This window comes from Podarcis melisellensis (genome assembly GCF_964234715.1).
Source record: "Podarcis melisellensis genome assembly, chromosome: 7".
NCBI classification, from domain to species: Eukaryota; Metazoa; Chordata; class Lepidosauria; order Squamata; family Lacertidae; genus Podarcis; species Podarcis melisellensis.
In genome coordinates, this window is record NC_138539.1 from 41,597,826 (window position 1) to 41,616,664 (window position 18,839).

At 39.6% G+C, this 18,839-nt stretch overlaps 1 protein-coding gene across 1 annotated transcript; it reads right to left on the reverse strand.

Annotated features, from left to right (window-relative positions):
• Positions 1-4,358: 4,358 nt before the first annotated feature.
• RNF138 (ring finger protein 138) lies at positions 4,359-14,427 on the reverse strand. Its single transcript, XM_081918572.1, is given in 9 exon segments — positions 4,359-4,518; positions 6,751-6,858; positions 8,390-8,495; positions 9,853-9,924; positions 10,659-10,774; positions 11,517-11,682; positions 12,971-13,097; positions 14,254-14,359; positions 14,362-14,427. Coding segments are annotated over 9 exon segments (921 nt in total). The 5' UTR covers positions 14,413-14,427; the 3' UTR covers positions 4,359-4,449.
• Between the last annotated feature and the right edge of the window lie 4,412 nt (positions 14,428-18,839).

Here is an 18,839-nt window from a genome sequence, read left to right on the forward strand (position 1 = left end):
GTGGAACAATGATGAACCTTTACATTTAAAGTAACCATTCAACAGTACCTCGGGTTACATACGCTTCAGGTTACATATGCTTCAGGTTACAGACTCCACTAACCCAGAAATAGTTCTTCAGGTTAAGAACTTTGCTTCAGGATAAGAACAGAAATTGTGCTCCGGCGGCGCGGCGGCAGCAGGAGGCCCCATTAGCTAAAGTGGTGCTTCAGGTTAAGAACAGTTTCAGGTTAATAACTGACCTCCGGAACGAATTAGTACTTAACCCAAGGTACGACTGTACACTATATAAAAGAATATAAGCCTCACCACCCCACCCTCTCCCACTTTCTTCCCCAACCTTATATACAGTATCAACACTAATGTATCACAACAAATGTAACTGATTTGCAAGAAAGACTGTATAACCTGAAAAAAGAGACAAGGCATGTACTAAACCAAGAAAATCTTTAATAAAAACAAAAACAAACAAACAAACAAAAGGTTGCCTATAGAAGAGTGCTACACATAAAAGATTTTGGCATTTTTCAGTACAAAAAAAAGACAAATGTGGATTATTTAATAAATTTTATTCAGAATTACACAGCTCACCATCAACGTCTGTGTTTGCTATCAATGACTATTTAGATAAACTTCATTAACACAGTTAGAAATGGATCATATGCAGTCTTCAAATAAATCTATTATAGGAAGTGCAAATGGCTATTAAAAAACTATGAGGATACAAAGCACCGGAGGCTGGCAGTTTTACAGAAACGTTCTATAAACATTTTAGAAATGGACTGTCTCCCCATCTAGCCAAGTTGTTTAATGAAGTTCTTTTGGCGGAACTTCCACTGTATTACTGGCATCAATCTAAAATATCAGTACTACCAAAAGCTAAAAGAAACCTTGACCTAGAGAAATTGTGGCATCCAATTAGCCCTGTTATACCAAGAAGCTAAGATGTATACAGCCATTTTAGCAAACAGATTAAATGTGTTCATTACAAATTTTATCTCCCCAGACCAGGTAGGCTTTCTGTATCACTGGCGTAGTGGATCCAGTAAGACACCCATTGAATGTCATTTATTATAGTAAAAAGAAAGGTAAGCCACTTGCAATAATCTCATGGGTCTTTGACAGGCTGAGTTGGTCGTTTTTTAAATCACTGATGTATAGACCACATGAGAGTGGTTTATTAACTTGACTTTTGAAGTATACAAACGTTCCTTTGCTACAGTCTGTGTAATGGTCTCAACTCAGAAACCTCTATAAAGAGTAAAACAAGATTGTCCTTTGTCTCTGCTTTTATTTGCCTTGTCTATTGAACCATTGGCAACAGTCATTAGAAACAATGTGAATATAGAAAGTGAAAAAATTTAAAGTAAAATGCATACTAACCTTTTTGCAGATGGCATAGCTCTCATGTTATCAAAACTGGAATTGGCAATACCTGAAGTTATTAAAGAACTGAATAATTCTGAAACCAAATCTGAAATTATGTTTATTGTGGTCTTACCAGTCTCAAACTTTCATACGAAGAATTGAGGGTTTTACAATTGTCCTCAAAAGCTGAAATATCTGGGAATATTTATATGAAAATTCTTGCACTCTTTAAGGAAAGCAAATTTTGAGTCCTTGTTATCTCAAGTTAGACAGGAACTAAAATCCTGGGAAAGTCTAAACCTTTCTTGCTTGAGACACATTGTGGCTATGAATATGTTGATCCTTCTCAAGTTTCTCTGCCTAGTTCAGGTCCTGCCAATAACTATAATGCCTAACGATTTAAAATTTGGCAACGATAAATTTAAAATCTGGTCTGGGAGTGCGCCACTTGCCTATATACTATAAAGCATTCCTTATAGACTTGGTGTCTTTGATTCAAGATCCAGGAGGAAAACAGCAGCTATAGAATTGGAAGATCCTAGGAGCATGTTTGTCAATTTTGGGTTTTGGTATTTAAAGAATTGATTTTAATATACAAAATGGACCTACAACCTTCCCCTCAACTTGCTTTACTTGGAATAAAGACCATGTCTACTCCACCAGTTACTCATAAATAACTCTTAATGTTCTTCCTCTCTGCGAAAATAGGTGCTCCAAGCATGGACAATAGCCCTGGATGAAAAGCTGATATGCCGGATTCATGCAACCAAAGGGAATTCTAACCCCTTTCTTTTCTGTGTGTGACAACCATTTTTGGAGTATATGTATCAAGATTATATTTATACCCACACATACACACCGAGATTGCATGATAATATGTGGAAATGTTTTTTTGGCGTGTACTGTAAGAATCTGAGTTGATATTTTTAAGCAATATGGTTTGTGTGTTGTGAATATGTTGTTTTATGTGTGATGTGAAAAATGAAAATTAATTTAAAAGGGGGCGACTAACCTGATCGCACTGTGCTAGACACTCAGAACTGACCTCAGTTCTACAGAGGGAGCCTGACCAGCACAAAATAGAGTAGAACTATTACCACACGACTTGCATACTAAGCTTTTGTTAAAGCAACCTAATATTGCATTAGGCTACAGAGACAAGAGGCAACAATGACACGGTACTGAGGGAATCTGCTTATTCCTAATTATACCAATAGCACAACTACTACCCAGTGTCTAATACCCTTTATGGGCAAGGTGCTTCAGGACTGTGGCAATGCAGCTGTAGACACTCTTGGAAGAAAACTATTAACTGCCCCCACTTCAATACGGGTTCAGGATGTTTTTAAGACAAAATCAGCCTTGGTTGCTCTTATGAATGATATTCCCCAGAGGAGAGATGGGGAGTACAACTCTGTTGCTCTTGCTTATCTCTCTGCAGCTTTGAATACCACTGACCATAGTACCTTCTGTGAGTTGGATGTTGAAGGAACTTCTCTATGGTGATTCCACTCCTATCTGTAGGGCCAATCTCAGATAACAGTACTGAAGGACTATGTATCAGTGCCCTTGTGATTTAGTTGTGGGGTACTGCACAACACTATTTTATCCCCAATGTTATTAAACATATATATGACGCCAACAGAAGCAGTCATCAGGAGACTTGGGGCAGTGTCATCAATGTGCTGATGACACACAGCTCTTTGTTTAGTTCTCAGTCAAGAGGGCATGCACAAGATGAAGCAGTGCCTGGATTCAGGGTGGGTAGGATGTGGACCAAAAAATGAAGCTGAATTTTGCTAAGACAAGGATGCTCTGGATGACCGATTCCCATGCCTGAGAATTTGGGACTTGCCTGTTCTGGATTGGATTGCACTCTAAAGGAACATGCAGAGAGTTTAGGAGTATTTATGGAACAATCTTTGTCCAATGAGGCCCGTGTGGCCTCCATGGCAGAGAGCCTACCATCAGCTTTGGATGGAATGTCAATTGCACCCTTTCCTGGACAAGGATAGTTTGGGCACTGAGACTCATGAAGTGGTAACCCCATGTTTAGAGTGTTCAAATGTACAATGGCTTTTGAAGATGCACAGGTATTCCCATGGTTTCCAGGACTAGGCTTTGAAACAGGAGATAATTTAACAGAAAGCTCATATCTAAAATCAGATTAAGTTGGTATTGGCCCAAGACCAATTTCCCCCTAAAACAGCACTTCCAATAAAAGACCTCTTTATTTCTTACCATAAAACATCCTTAGTAAGTTAGTATTTTCAACATACTAGCAGCTCATTATTCTGACTTTTTTATCCCAAATTTTGTTAAAGAACTGGAAAAAGTTTTTATAAACTTTCTCAAGTGAATAATGGTACAATCCAAAAAGCAGTTAAGTAACCAATCTCTGAATAAAATAAATTAAACCTATCAATTTAAGATAGGCTACTTTATAAGTAAGTGACTGGTGTCTAGAAAATGGCCAAGTAGTACTCAGTATGCCATAACTAGGAAGCCTCCAGATTGTGGCTACTTGAGAAATTCTTGACAGCATTGAGAAACCCCCTGTGTGCATGTTCTTTTATGTAAACACTAGCTGGGGCTAGAATAGTATTGGGCTAGAAATTATTGGGTTTTTTAGCTTTTAACATATATTTAGTAAGCACAGAAGAAAAGTTATTTAACTCATCCAAAAAAGAATAAAAAACACCACCCTGTCCTTATTATCTGTATGTCAATACTCTGTCCCAGTGCAATTTTTTTCTCTATGGTGTAACACTTCTTTAAAAATAACAAAACAAATGATGCAAAATGGCTCTTAATAGCTTTATCTCAAAGACAGTAACGTTTTTGCCAGATATCTGAAATATTTCTAATATTATGTGGAGGAAAAAACACCCCATATTAAAGTATTATAATATAACATGCTTTTTTGTTAGTTTAAATAAAAAGCATTTTAAAATAAATTCAAGGGAAAGTAATACTGCTATACAGTTAAACTGGATCCAAGCGTTCCCTTTTATTAACACTGAGACCACTGATGCAGCTTCTCCCCTCGCAGAAAGCAATGGTGTGAACAAATTAGAGATTTCAAAGGTTCTCTTGACAAGATTCCTCAACAGCATTTTGGAACAGAGTTTCCTCATCCAGCTGAGGATTCTAAATACAAACAACAACAAAAATGGTTTAGAATTTACCCCCAGACCAAGTTATTACACTCTACAGTTCAGAATGTACTTTGCATTAATTACTACAACAAAGAGCACACAATGGGAAAATGTATATGAATAGTCTGTTAAATGATATAAGTGATCTTTTAGAAAAGAAGGCTGTCATTCCAGCAATTAACATGCTAGTAACAGCAAAATAAATTACTAAAAACTAGAACCTCCCCCAAAACATTTCCAGAAATGAATGGTTGCAAAATGTTGATTATGAGTGATGTTATGGCAATGATTCACATCTAATCAGGACATTTAAAGGAAAAGCAAGCAATGTTGTTTTGGAACAGTATTTTTACTTGAGATAATGTTAAGGAGCAATTATTAGTTATGTTATTTGGTATTAATTCAGCGGAAATTTAGGGGGTATAAAACAGAATTGGTTTTGATATGCTTTACTCAGAAATAACTCCAGTGAAATAAATGAATCCTCCTACTTACTGAGGAAAAAAATGGATTTCCCTCCCCCCCCCCTTTCCTAGTCTGCTTGACATCACTGGGCCGTTATCTAATAATACATAATAACATAAAACCAAAATATAAGATACAAAATGAATTAGCAAATAGAACCATGAAGTCATGAAACACCTTACACCAGGAAGTTAAAATTCCTAGACCGTACTTTTAACACAAGGATAGTTTTTTGTTTATTAAGGTTGGCAAAATGTTGTGTGTGTTTTGTTGAGAGTTGTGAAAGTACACATGCTTAGAGTATTTGTTGCTGCTTGGGTATTTGCAACTTTCTTTTCCTGCCAGGAGCAAAAGCCTGTGTACATTGTCTTCCCCTCCCTGCTTTTACCTTCACAACAGCCCTGTGAGGTAAGATAGGCTGAGAGTTGGTAGTTCAGACACCAAAGCTGTGAAACTGCACATATTTAAGAATATTTTTGCTTGTTGTTATTTATCAGGATTTGCAAGCTTTTTGTTTCATTTTAGTATTTTGCTGTAAATATCAGGATTATGGAAGAGTTGCCATATTTCAAAAAGTGAAAATTTGGATAGAGAAGCTTTTTTTTTTTTTAGTTTTGAACTCCCTTTATTTTATTTTTTTGCAATATCACAAATAAATTTTTCGTTTATGATATATTTCTGAGGGAAATGATTTTCCAGGACATTTCACCCATACACTGCTTGCAGCTGCAGTATTCTGGATATGTCCAGGAAATTCTGGACATATGGCAACCCTAGATTATGGAACATTGCAGTTAAAGCAAGATGGGAACGGCTTTTCTGGATTTGAGCATGTTTCTTTTTGTTTACATTATCTGTGATATATATTTATATCTTGCTCTTCCAGTGAGGAGCTCAAGGTTGTGTATATTATCCTCCCTTTCATTTTTGTAATGGCCCTGTAAGATATAGGTTAAGGTAATATATGTACTTGAGCCTAAATTCTTCCAACAGACTGCTGGGGGGATTGCAGAGGACCCAATCTAAGTAAAGTGTAACAGGTCCAGGAAATCCTGTTGGCATCCCAGCACCACAGACTGTTCCCCAGCCAGGCAGCAGAAGTAAACAGTTGACATTTGACAGGGGAAGAAACTAGACCTGCTGAGACACCATCTGCCTTTCACTATCACCACAGCCATGCTGTCAGGCTACAGACCAGAGGAGAGGAAAGAAGCAGGGCTATCTATTCTCATCAGGTTTGTTGAGACTGGCTGGTTCTCTTTCAACAGCAGTCATTCCATGAAGCTGCCTGAACAACTTCCAATTTAGCTGGTTGTTATATGAACTGTAACTTTTGAGAAGAGTGACCAAGTCTGCTTTTCCTGTCCATTCCCATCTTTTTCCTTGTGTGTCCTATCTTTTAAATTGTAAGCTTGAGGGTAGAGACAAGTGTATGCATGGTTTATTGAGGTATAAACTGACTTTGGAACCTTTATGCCCAAAGCAGAGAAGTGTTTTAAATGCACAAAATCCCCTAAGTGCTTTTCTAGCCTTTTCTCCAAATTTACCTAGGAAAGAGATTTCACAATTTACCAGGGCAGCTGTAGAACTTGGGTAAAGCAAGTCTTCTAGGTAATTTAAATCTGGCAATCTAATCTAGAAGGTGCTTTTACCCAAATTAATCCAAGATGAATAAGGCTCTAATTTAGTCTTCCAGCATAGAGATTAAAAAAATGTCAACATTTTAAATAGGGAGCAAGAACAAAAGAAAAGCTCTTACCATAAAATCTCCATACTCAAACTGATGCCTTAGATTTAAATGGCCAACAAAATCTCTAGTAACCCGGTTAGGATCTCCCCATGGAAAAGAGACACAAATAGGACAGATCTTTAAAAGAGAGAGAGAGAATCAAGAGGCAGACAATTGCTCACATAAATTGCATAACTAGATAGTAGATCAACATTAGTTTCTATGAAAATCATACTACATAGAAATGCTTTAAAATGGACACATTCTTAAAACAAAAGGATACTCCTGGAAGGAATGTGAATTGAAGAGATTAAACTTAAAAAGTTAACTACACATACTTCAAATTCTTTAAAGGAAATGACAATGAACATTTATGTTTCTAAAGAAGGCACTACTTGTCTATTTCTGCCCTTAATCTTAAGCAATCTTTTTACAAAACGAATCTTGGAAAATGGGACTTAAGACAAAAAGCTTTTAAAAGAGTATATGTCTCTAATATCTCCCATTTAAACAATACTGGGCACTTCTTGTAAAACAGGACACCATCCTGCCCAAGCTGGGCACTCCTTAAGTGCTTAGTACTTCCACTGAACTCAAATGGACTTAAATGTGTCTAATAGCAATGTATTGTGCGACAGATTGAGAAAAAATAGAATGAAGGGCAGTCCTTTAAGAAAACATAAAGGTAAAGGTTAAGGGACCCCTGACCATTAGGTCCAGTCGTGACCGACTCTGGGGTTGCAGCGCTCATCTTGCTTTATTGGCTGAGGGAGCCAGCTTACAGCTTCCGGGTCATGTGGCCAGCATGACTAAGCCGCTTCTGGCGAACCAGAGCAGCACATGGAAACACCGGTTACCTTCCCCCCGGAGCGGTACCTATTTATCTACTTGCACTTTGACATGCTTTTGAACTGCTAGGTTGGCAGGAGCAGGGACCGAGCAACGGGAGCTTACCCCGTTAAGGGGATTCGAACCATCGACCTTCCGATGGGCAAGTCCTAGGCTCTGTGGTTTAACCCACAGTGCTACCCGCGTCCCTTAAGAAAACTTATTGAATACTAAATAAAACAATGATAATCCCAAACTGAAAATGGAAAATGGTCTTGTAATTACAGATCTTTTTTAAAAAATATATTTATTAGGTTTTTACAAAAAAGAAAAGTACATAACCGCCACAAAAGTAAAAAGAATATAAAAAGAAATAAAACATAATCAAAAATACACATAGAACAGATCAAAACACTAGAATATAGAATACAGTAAAGAAAAGTTCCACCCAACCGGATACAAAACATAAAAACTCCAGCTTTTTAGATCATACTTAGTTAACTTCCTTTCTTGACTTCCTCACGCCTCCCTTTTTTGTGTTCCTCTTTACCCAATCAGATACAGCAAATCCTTACCCTCTTTCAGATCTCATTTCTTGTAATTACAGATCTAAGTACTTCAAAAAAAAAGATTGGAAATGGGGAAATGTCATTCAGTATTAAACTGAGGAAAATGCTGTAACTGCTAGATACACCACTGAAGGGAGAAGAGGGTGGCTCATTCTTTCTGAAAACATTGCTATTGTCATAGAATTAAGATAATTAAAAAAAAAAGAGTGCTTAATTCACACATACTAGGATGAAATCTTCACAAACTTTCTTTTTTATATACACATACTCACTACTGGAACTAGTTGATAAAGGTGCCTATCATTACAGTGATCCAATAAGTTCTGCCTTGTAAAGTTACTTTCTTGACACAGAGGGCATTTGAATGTAGGCTGTCCACTGAAAACAAATATAAGAAAGAGGCGCACATGGATGAAAATCCCTGCAACAGCATGTTACATGTTCAAGGAACTCTGTCACCCACAATCATTTCCCCATTAAGTTCAGCAAAAGGAGGAAATGCATAAAATGAGACCAAAACACATTGAGGCTTGCTGTAGTGAATTCATGTAGCACTAAGTCAAAATTTAACATATTTGAATGCAGCTTGCTGATTTATTTAAGGTATTTACAGTGGTACCTCAGGTTAAATACACTTCAGGTTACAGACGCTTCAGGTTACAGACTCCGCTAACCCAGAAATAGTACTTCGGGTTTAGAACTTTGCTTCAGGATGAGAACGGAAATCGTGCTCCAGCGGCGCGGAAGCTAGAGGCCCCATTAACTAAAGTGGTGCTTCAGGTTAAGAACAGTTTCAGCTTAAGAACAGACCTCCGGAACGAATTAAGTACTTAACCCGAGGTACCACTGTATATAGTCTGTTCCTAATATTCCAGGGCAGTTTACAGTGCGATTTAAAACAAAAGAATAACAGAATATCTACTAAGCCAATGGAAGAGAGGTCATGCTATGTATTTTTCAGTTTAAGGCTTTTGGGGGTGTTTTCTTAAGATTACCTAGTCTTTCAACAGGATCTCTTTCATCTATCACCAGCAGCTTTTGCAGTAAATCACAGGATTACTTTGCACTGCTTCAAATATAAAAAGTTGTTTTCTTTGGAATATCTTTTTCTAAGAAACAAATCAAATTCCATTTTCCTGATTTTACCTGACCTAAATATATTATAAGGTATCATATACCTATTTATACTTCACCTAGACACAAATCTGTTTTAATACCTTAAACCCAAAATTCAAATTTTGATAGAATCCAAAATTCTGCCTTCTTTTGAAGTTTAACTGTAGCGTGATGTGCTTTGTGCTACCTTCACGTTAGTGGTTTCCAATGGCTGAAAACCACTTTTATACAAAATATTCAGGTTACTGATACAGGAGTATAATTCTCCATGTGTGACACATACGTGAAAAGACCTGAAGGTAGATAAAGAAAGCCAAATGGGCCCCAGTCCAAACCCCACGAGGCAGTCAATGCATGCATGTTCTAATGAGAAATAGCTTTTTTATTTACTTTGTCACCTGGTAATCTAATACCTGGCACTGAAATCAGTAAGGAAGCATCTCTTATTCAAAGCTTGGGATCCACACATTAAAGTCCCTGCATGAGCATACATCAGAGACACTGGACTATGATATTTGTTTTGAAATTTGTCTTCTACTGAAGATTCCCTTCATTTGTTGGCACTCCCTCCCACCAATACCTAAAATCACATAGTTATTTATTTCAAAGGTAGTCCTACCTTGTAGCTTCTTCAGGAACATGTAGATTAGAATTTTCTCCAACTTCCGAAGTAGAAGAGTCACTTCTAAAACTTCATACAAAGCATGAAAATTTATTTTCAAATTAAATACAGAAGAGGTTGCAATTCAAAGCAGTATGATGAATAAATTAATCCCATTGATACTAATGGGACTTGCTTTCAAAAAATGCATGTTTAGAATTGAACTATAGATGTTCTTATCTAAATTAACATTTTTTAAAAAAAGTTACTTCAGAAACATTGCATAAGGTGTTGGGTGGCCACCATGGATGAAGCTCCCATTCAAAGGTGCTGCTGCATGCCCATGGAAGTGCATCTGAGTGGAGGACAGTGAGTGGCACTGGGACCACCAAAGCAGCAGAGAAGGATGTAGCTGCCACCTAAAGCAGGAATGAGCCCTGCCTTTGTTTAAGGAAGGGCACTATCAACATTATGCCAAGGGCCGCTGAAGCCTGGTGCCCATACTGCAAACAAAACAAAGGTTTGCAATACACAAAGTAATTTTTGTTGATTTAAATAGTGATTTTTGGCATTTCATAATCAGAACTAAGTTCCAAAGCCTAAAAGATAATTATAACATTGTGTTGGAAGTTCTCATTTGGATATAACATAATAAAATGTACTTTACTGTCACACTTCAACCACCCTGTGAATAAATTCTAAGCTACATTGTTTAACAACTTCCCCCATGCCAAATCTAAAGAACACAATATACAATAGTTTGGGACTTTTTTAAAAAAGCAAGCATTAAAATCTATAAAGCTGCTTGCAAATAGGTATTTTACCTGTTTCCTGTTGAATCCTGAGATATGTCTAAGCTTGGAATTACAGAAGAAACACCATACTCATCTTGATACTTTTTACACGATTTATAGTGCTGTCTCATACGCGAGAATCTTATCTGTAAATAAAGTTGTGTCTCATTTAGAGTTGAATCTCATTTATGGGCAAACCTATAGTTACCTAAAAAAATTACTCCTGTGACTAGTTGAGGAAAATCATGTCAACTAGTTTACAAAACTTTCTTCTAAATTCCCTTGATTTGCATTACTGAAAGCTCATTCAACTAAGCATTAACACATATTTTCTTACATGCCTTATATTTTTGTTTTACTGAGCTCAACACAGGAGTTAAACAACCAGATCAGGTGACAGATCATAAAACTCTACAGTATTCTATGGTTTGAGCTTCCCAAGACCTTAAGATCGATAAAAAGTCAATGCACATATGGTTAGCTGCTTCTTTGTATTTGTGGGGATTGCTTTAGCTTCAATCAGGTAATTCAAAGTGTATACTGGTTAAGATAGTCTTACAGTCACTGCTCAAGCCATTCTTGTACCTCCACGTCTTCTTCAGTATTATTAACCGTTTTAATTTACTAGAGTGCTCCCAAATCACAACAAAAAAAGTGAAGGAATACATTCTATCAGTGCCTAGTTGCAACACTTGTTTGTTATTCAAAGTCAGTCTGCTTTTTCTCAGAATCTTCATAATGTAAAATGTGGTAGCAGATGATGGTGCACTACCCACCTGTCTGCAATAAATATTATTTCAATGTAATCCTATGCATGTTTTCAAAAGGGCTTACTTCTAGATAAGCATACAGAGTTTCACTTTTAATACTATTTTACATCTACTATACCTGTTTGTCGCAGCATCTACAGCTCCCCACCAATTTCTTCATGTTGTTTTCAACATCTAAGGCTCTGTTAGGACGTGCTTTTTCTTTTCGGGTGACAATGCCTCTGCATAGTGGGCAATGTGTTCCACCTTCTTTCATAGCCATTAAGAAACATTTCCTGCAAAATCTGAACCCAAATATAAAGTTGAGTACAAAAATAATGTTCTGCTTTACCAATTAATAGTCATTCTAATCCCATTATTATTACTACAGCATGCCACTTTCACCAGTCTGTGATAACTCATATACTCGTGATTTAAGGTTGGGGAGAGCAGCAAAGCAATGAAATTTGCAGATTACGGTATATATTGAGGATGGTAAAAATCCAAGCAGACTTCCCAAACATATCAAAACTGTGTGAATGGGAGGTGGGGGTGACAAAGAAGATTCAAAGTGATGTACACTGAGACAAAAAAAACCTAACTTCAGGGAATCAAAACTGCCAGTTACTCACCAAGAAAGATATTGAGGGGTTATGACAGAGTACAAAATGAAAAATGAACCCAGTGCACACCAGCTGTGAAAAGGGCAAACTGTACACCAAGGATAATTACAAAATACATTCAAAATTAAACCTCCTTTCAAAAAAAAAAAACAACCACTTTTATATAGATCTGCATTTGAACCAGATCTGAAATAGTAAGATACACATAACTACCAGAGTGATTAGAGCACTTTTCTGATGAGAAAAGTCATCACATTTGGGGCTTTTAATAGTGAAGAAAAAGGCAAATGAGGGAAGATGTGTAAGAATCACTGTGTAGGTTTATAAAATTATGCTTATGTTGAAAAAGTGAAAGGAAGTTTTCTCCATCTCTCATAATATTAGAACTCAAGGTCTTCCAATGAAACTGAATGACAGAAGATTCAATACATTCTTTAAAAAAAAACACTTTATCACATAGCATGTAATGAACTTATGGAATTTGCTTTTATGAGATATTGTGGAGTAAGGCTATTCTTATCTACATCCAAAAACTGGAATTATTTCCATTCTGAGTAGCTTTAAGATTATCTGGGTTACAACACTGAAGATGCTTAGTAAAGCTTAGCAAATGTTCGAATTTGTGCTGTGCATGGGAACAAACAGAACTCAAAAGGATGCAGTAGGTGTATTTTAACAAGCAAGCACAAACTTCATGGAGGGCTTCTGTGGTGATTTTTCAAGAAAAAGTATCTTATGCAGCATATACAAGAGTAGAAGCACTTACAAAAATTTATGAATTGGCTCTTGCTTAGCATACGTAAAAGTAGTTGCATCCTCCTCAAAAGTGGGGTTAAAAAGAGAACATCCTCCTTAAAAATACAAATGTTTACTGAGATCAGTTAGATAGGAAGAGTATGAGGGAAGGGAGAAAATATATAATTAACAATGGAGGGGCAAATAAAAATGGGCCAGAGACATAGATACATACACATGCTGACAAGCAGAAATCCTCACAGGTGTTTTAAACACATCTTGGCAAACAGGACAGTAATAATCATCTTCATTGAAACAAATAGTGGCAGGTTCCTCATTCATGGCAGCAAACTGTTGTACTTCTGAAAGAGCAATGGAACAACATATAGAGAACAATTATCACCCTAAGTACTGGGAACAAGAGCATAAGACAGTGTTTATCCTGTCTTTTGTCTTCACTTAATTATTCACTTCCTTGAGTACAGTATTTGAGAAGGCCATGAAAGCTTGCCCCTTAAGAGCACAGAAGAATGAGTGCTGTGACCCCTTGACATATATGACTTTGCAAGTGTGACTAAAACTTTGGGGAGACACACGTCTCAGCTTGGTTTCACTATGTGCAAAACTATAGCTGCCTACACTATGGATGAGGATGAATCAAAGGCCTGAAGTGAAGAATGAATGGACTTCTGGTGGTGGAAAAGGTACATTTAATTTTTGCAGTACCGCATGGGAGCTACCTACCAGTACCTAGTGTTTTGCCCCTACTGCTATTGGTGCAGTAAAATGCCCTAAAAATGGGATGGAGAACTTGTGGCCCTCCTGGTTTTGTTGGCCTCAAACTCCCACCCGTTCCAGACATAATGGCAGATGGTCAAGGTTTGTCTGAGGTTTGATTATAGGAGCGTTTCCTTCTGGATCCTCCATTCTGTTCAGGTTATTTTCCATCAAAAGCCTTTTTTCACAAGGCCCCATAACTCTCCTGCAAGATGGCCCCTCTTGCCACGAATAAATAAAAAAATACATATCTATTGGCGGCCTAAATCACGTGCCCTTTGGCATTTTAGGCTGCGACCCAACACAAGTCTTACCTGCCCCATATAACGCAGGAGGGCTTACTTTGGAGTAAAAGGGTATTTATTCACGGCGAGCCTCACGCAAAATATAAATTGTAGGCCATTATTTTGTGGTTTTCTGAATGCACTGAAAGCAACGTACCGGTGCCGGTTTTTGTTACCACTTCGGAAACTTTAACGAAGTCGGCATGCAAATAATAACGTGTTTTCATATTTATATTACGTACAATTAAAGGAAATCCCACCGTCGCGATACTGACGGCGCGAGAGGGAGGCGAGGCCTTAAGGGCCCCGAGGAGGAAGAGGAGCAGAGCGAGGCGAGCCCCGCGCCGGCTTCTCGGCGTTTATGTCCCCGACAATCGGAATCCCGGCCCCCACCTCGCAAAAATAAAACCACGCCCGCCCTTCGCCTCGAGGTGCGGCCTAGAGCCCCCGCCACTACCTTTCGGGAGAACGGGAAGGTCGGTCGCAAGCTTCGGGGCCGGGCCGGGATCTTCAGGGCTCCCGGAGGCCAAGCCGGTCAAACCGCCGCCGCTCTCCATGTAGGTCTTAGGCCGCCGCCGCGGCGGCCTCTTCCCAACAGGCAGGCCGGGGTTGCCATGGCAATAGCCCCCCCTCCCCTCCGGCGTGAATTGTTATTGAACAAGAGTCGTCGCCGCTGCCTCCTCCTCCTCTTCCCTCCGCCTGCCTGGAGGCGACGCGGAAGCCGCTTTTTCGACCGCCAGTTTCTTTTAAGCGCTGGCGGGCCTCCTCGCGAAAGGCTTAAAGTGGCACGTTTGCGAGGGGCTCGCTAAGACCTAATATTTCACCACTGCCCTCCTGTCGCGTGAAGGCGCAAGAACTGGGCTCCCAAAAGACGGCTTGTGGGGAATGGATAATATGCACAGCACAACCCCCTTCAGTTCCGAAGCTCCCTTGGGGAATGGCATATACGTACCCTGCTCGCTTAACTGACCATAATAAACCCCACTGAACACAGATTTGCTGCCTAGTTTAAAAACACACACAGAGAGAAAGAATGAACTGCATTGTGAAGTCTCTAGTCCTCTCGGTTTGGGAAGAGGAAAAATATCGGGGAAACAGGATTCCGGACTGTGTTCTGAACGCAGACGGAAACGTTTAATTCATTAAATGCCTGCACATCTTTTCCCCTTCTTTCTGCAAACACTTCTCTTAGGTGTGGCTTGCGGATAGCGATTGAATTTGCTTTCTGTGTAGGGTAGGCAAGGAGCTGGGCCATTGTGTCTCAAGCATAATTGTGTTTGTATGCTTTTCCCCCCTTCGGTGTAAATCGCATTGAGCCGTTTTAACAGACACGTGGACAAAGGAGGTTCAGAGTTTCAAAGGACACCCGATATCGGGTTATTATCAGCCCTGAGACCATAGTAGGCCCGCCTTATAACATAGGTGCCATGATGAGGCCTTGTCCGGAAGGGCGGAAAAAAACCTTGGGAGGCCCCATTTAGGTGGACTATGCTCCTTCTCTCCTTTTCTAACATGTTGCTTTCTCCCATTGTTACCTCAGAAATTTGTGCTTCGGCGGCCAGTCTCTGCATGGGTGTCAAAATAGGGTTCTTGCTTAGGAGAGCGGAAGAGACACGGTCTTCTGAGAAGTTGGCCGCACGGTTCCCCAGCAGCTGCAGCAGCTCTCACCGCCCTTCTGCTTCCTGAATTGCGACTGCCCTCTAATGGCTGCTTGCATGATACATGTCAGCTTGCTAACAGCGTTAGCCGGCATTGTGGGGGAGATGGACCCATCCGGGAATGGAGAGATTGCTGATCAAAGCATGTCAGCTGAAACAAGTCTTAGGGTGTTATCCCGTCAGTGCACAGGAAAGAAAGGCATGCCCAAGACAATAAGTCCTGGGGCCAGGATTACACATTGCTCCCTTCACTCACGTACAGCCAGTCTTAGATCGGGTGTGAAAGGATCTTGAAGCGCCAGCCAGGAGCAGAAGACTGTAAACAGGGCAGTGTGTGTGATAAAATGGAAGGATGTTAAAGCCTTGTTAAATTCGAAAAAAGCAGGATTAAGGCTTCACTCTTATACACACACACATAGTGGATGTCCCACAGTTAGATATATGCCCCTCATTTTAAAACAGACATCTAAAAAGTATATCATGACTAGTTTAAGAGTACATACTGGATTCTCATAGTTGATTTTGATAATATGGTGCTACTGAATTTTTAAAAGTTTTTATCTTTTGCAATAAGTGCTGTGTTGAAACACAGGCAGCAAATTGTTATGAACAAAAATTATTTGAAGTAAAACATTCTAAATCACTCATTTAGTGACAATAAAGGATCCCACCATTTTTATATATTTTAATATGATTTTCAAATCTTCACATAATTTACACGTACTGCTTAGTGTGCCAGTGTGGTGTAGTGGTTAAGAGCGGTAGTCTCTAATCTGGGGAACCGGGTTCGCGTCTCCGCTCCTCCACATGCAGCTGCTGGGTGACCTTGGGGCAGTCACACTTCTTTGAAGTCTCTCAGCCCCACTCACCTCACAGAGTGTTTGTTGTGGGGGAGGAAGGGAAAGGAGAATGTTAGCCGCTTTGAGACTCCTTAAAGGGAGTGAAAGGCGGGATATCAAATCCAAACTCTTCTTCTTCTTCTTATTCTGAAATGACCCATTATCTCTACAATAAATATTTATTTGTATATCTCTGTCTTTCAAGTTACCTTCCGCTGCTGAAACTTCTTTAATTCAATGCAGGAAGAAATAGAAACACATTTTATACTCGACCTGGACATACTTGTCTTGAACAAATTCCCACTGATTTAAATAGAATATATTTCTATACTTCCATAGGCCCTCAGCTTAATGCCTTGATCTTGAGCTACAGAATTGGCGAGTGACCCACATGATTGAGCAGCTGGGTTCTGCTTGCCCTGGGACCCAGTATAATGGTCACTGGTGTTGCTGGGTCAGCAACACTTTCTCCCAAAGCTCATACATTGCACTACTGTTCATATAGTATGACTTTTATTTCAGTAATACATTCAGTATTAAATTTGCAGTAGTTTTACTCAATGCAGCCCATGAATCAGAATGATTTGACCCTATAAATTGTAAGTTGCATAGTGAATACCATTGGTTTAACAAGGCTTCCAAATAATTCTCATTTATTGTGAGGGATGATAACTGTTAAGTTACTTATGTAGCCCACCCCTGCATCACCAGACTACTGCTTTTTCACAATAATCTTTTGACACAGTAACTAGTGTAGCAGGAAACCCCCCCCATCATCCAGTTTGTACAAACTTCACAAACACTCACACTCACACACTACATACGCCACACTTCTGTTATAAATTCATAGAAAAATCAACCATACATCGGATTTGCACTGTTCCATTTTTATTTTATTCCATATGACAAGGACTATCAAAAGGGGGTGGCTTGGTTCTGGTCAGCCATAATCCCTTCACCATCCCAGCACATCCACAGGAGCCCTGCCCAGTTGTTATGCCAACCCTGATGATCCCAGACAGAAGACAATCAAGATCACAAAGAACTTGCATATGGGAGTGGATTCAGCATGGACTGAAACAAAGGACAATGATCAGATCTTCCCTCTGGGGGCAGGAAACTGCAAACTCCCCTTTGTCTCCTGGAAGTGACTCATGGGGAGGGGGGAAAGGAGGAACCAGCCAGGTGACAGGACACTCAGGTTACCACCACCACCCCTCCCTCAACCCCTCCTTTCCGTAATGTATGCATGATGTTTCTGGGGGTGGGCTTGACCTAGAGGAGGGGAATTTCAAAAGTTTTTATAAGACCTTGCACACTATTCTTCTTGGTCTTTCCTCTCACCTGCAAGTGAGGGGAACACCCTGTCGCGACAGTCTTCAATAAAGACCAAGCCTACAGGCTGATTTGCTTCAATTTACTCTGGTTGGTGTCTTTACTTTTTGTCCAAGGGAGCCCTCGGATTTTTCCTGTAACACTAGGAACTGAATAATGGTCACCAGCCCTTAAAAATGGCTATCTACGTATCCACAAATGAAGCTAAACGACCTACATTCATGGATGCTACTTTGTTTCCCTTTTCCACAAATCCAAACCTGATGAGACTCTGCATTTCATTTGATGTTTGGATTGGCTTGCTTTGGGCCACAATGTTGGTTAAAATAAGTTTCATATATGATTGAAGGCTAGGGAAATGTCTAGCTTTTCAGAACTTTCTACTACGTGTGTAATACATTTGGTATTCTGAATGACCTGAAAGTACCTTGACCACCTGGGGCATTGTCATCTTGTCCCCAATTAAGACTTTTCTGGTAATCAGAGTGTGGTGGACTACAGTTTATGTCAAATATTTGTCTTCTATGGACCCTAGAAGTGTCTCCACTATTTGCGGGGGGGGGGGGGTATGCTTTGAATCTGCAACTCTGTTCAGTTTTGTTAAGAGTCTCTTTAAAAAATGTTACCCTAGCTGCGAGGGAACTGCTTTTCTGTGAGCACATGCAGTGCACTTGGGAAAATGTTTATTAACTCAATTGTATGGGTCTTTCCCATAGAATCAGCATTCCCCCAGAATATAGAGTCTGAGGTTAGCACCCATGCAATTCCAGCCCATCTGTATGGTTAAGTAATGAAGTGTGGCATGGTTTGGTAACATTTAAGGAGCACCTTAGACAATAGTGTGTCGTAATTTGGTGGGGTGGAGGTTAGGCTGTATGCCAGAGTCCCTTCTAATTCCTAGATCCAGCAAGAATTGAATTGTTGGAATAGCCAGACTAGCTTCTTGGTGAGTTGATGCCCGCCTTAGGGTAAAAAAGTTAAGTGGCTTTGTGTCAGAAGGCAAATGAATGGGCCCCTCCCCAGCTGTTGGTGAGAAGGACAGAGGCAGAGTTGTGTGTGAGAGAGCTAGAAGCTGGCGGGAGGTTTCTGGCCTGAGAAGGAGAACCGTGCTTGATTTCTGCTCGAGTTCAAGGCTGTGGCTATGGGAGAAGCAAGATCTTCTGGGGTGCTGTAGGATCAGGGCTGTATATGGGTATAAGCAATCCATAATC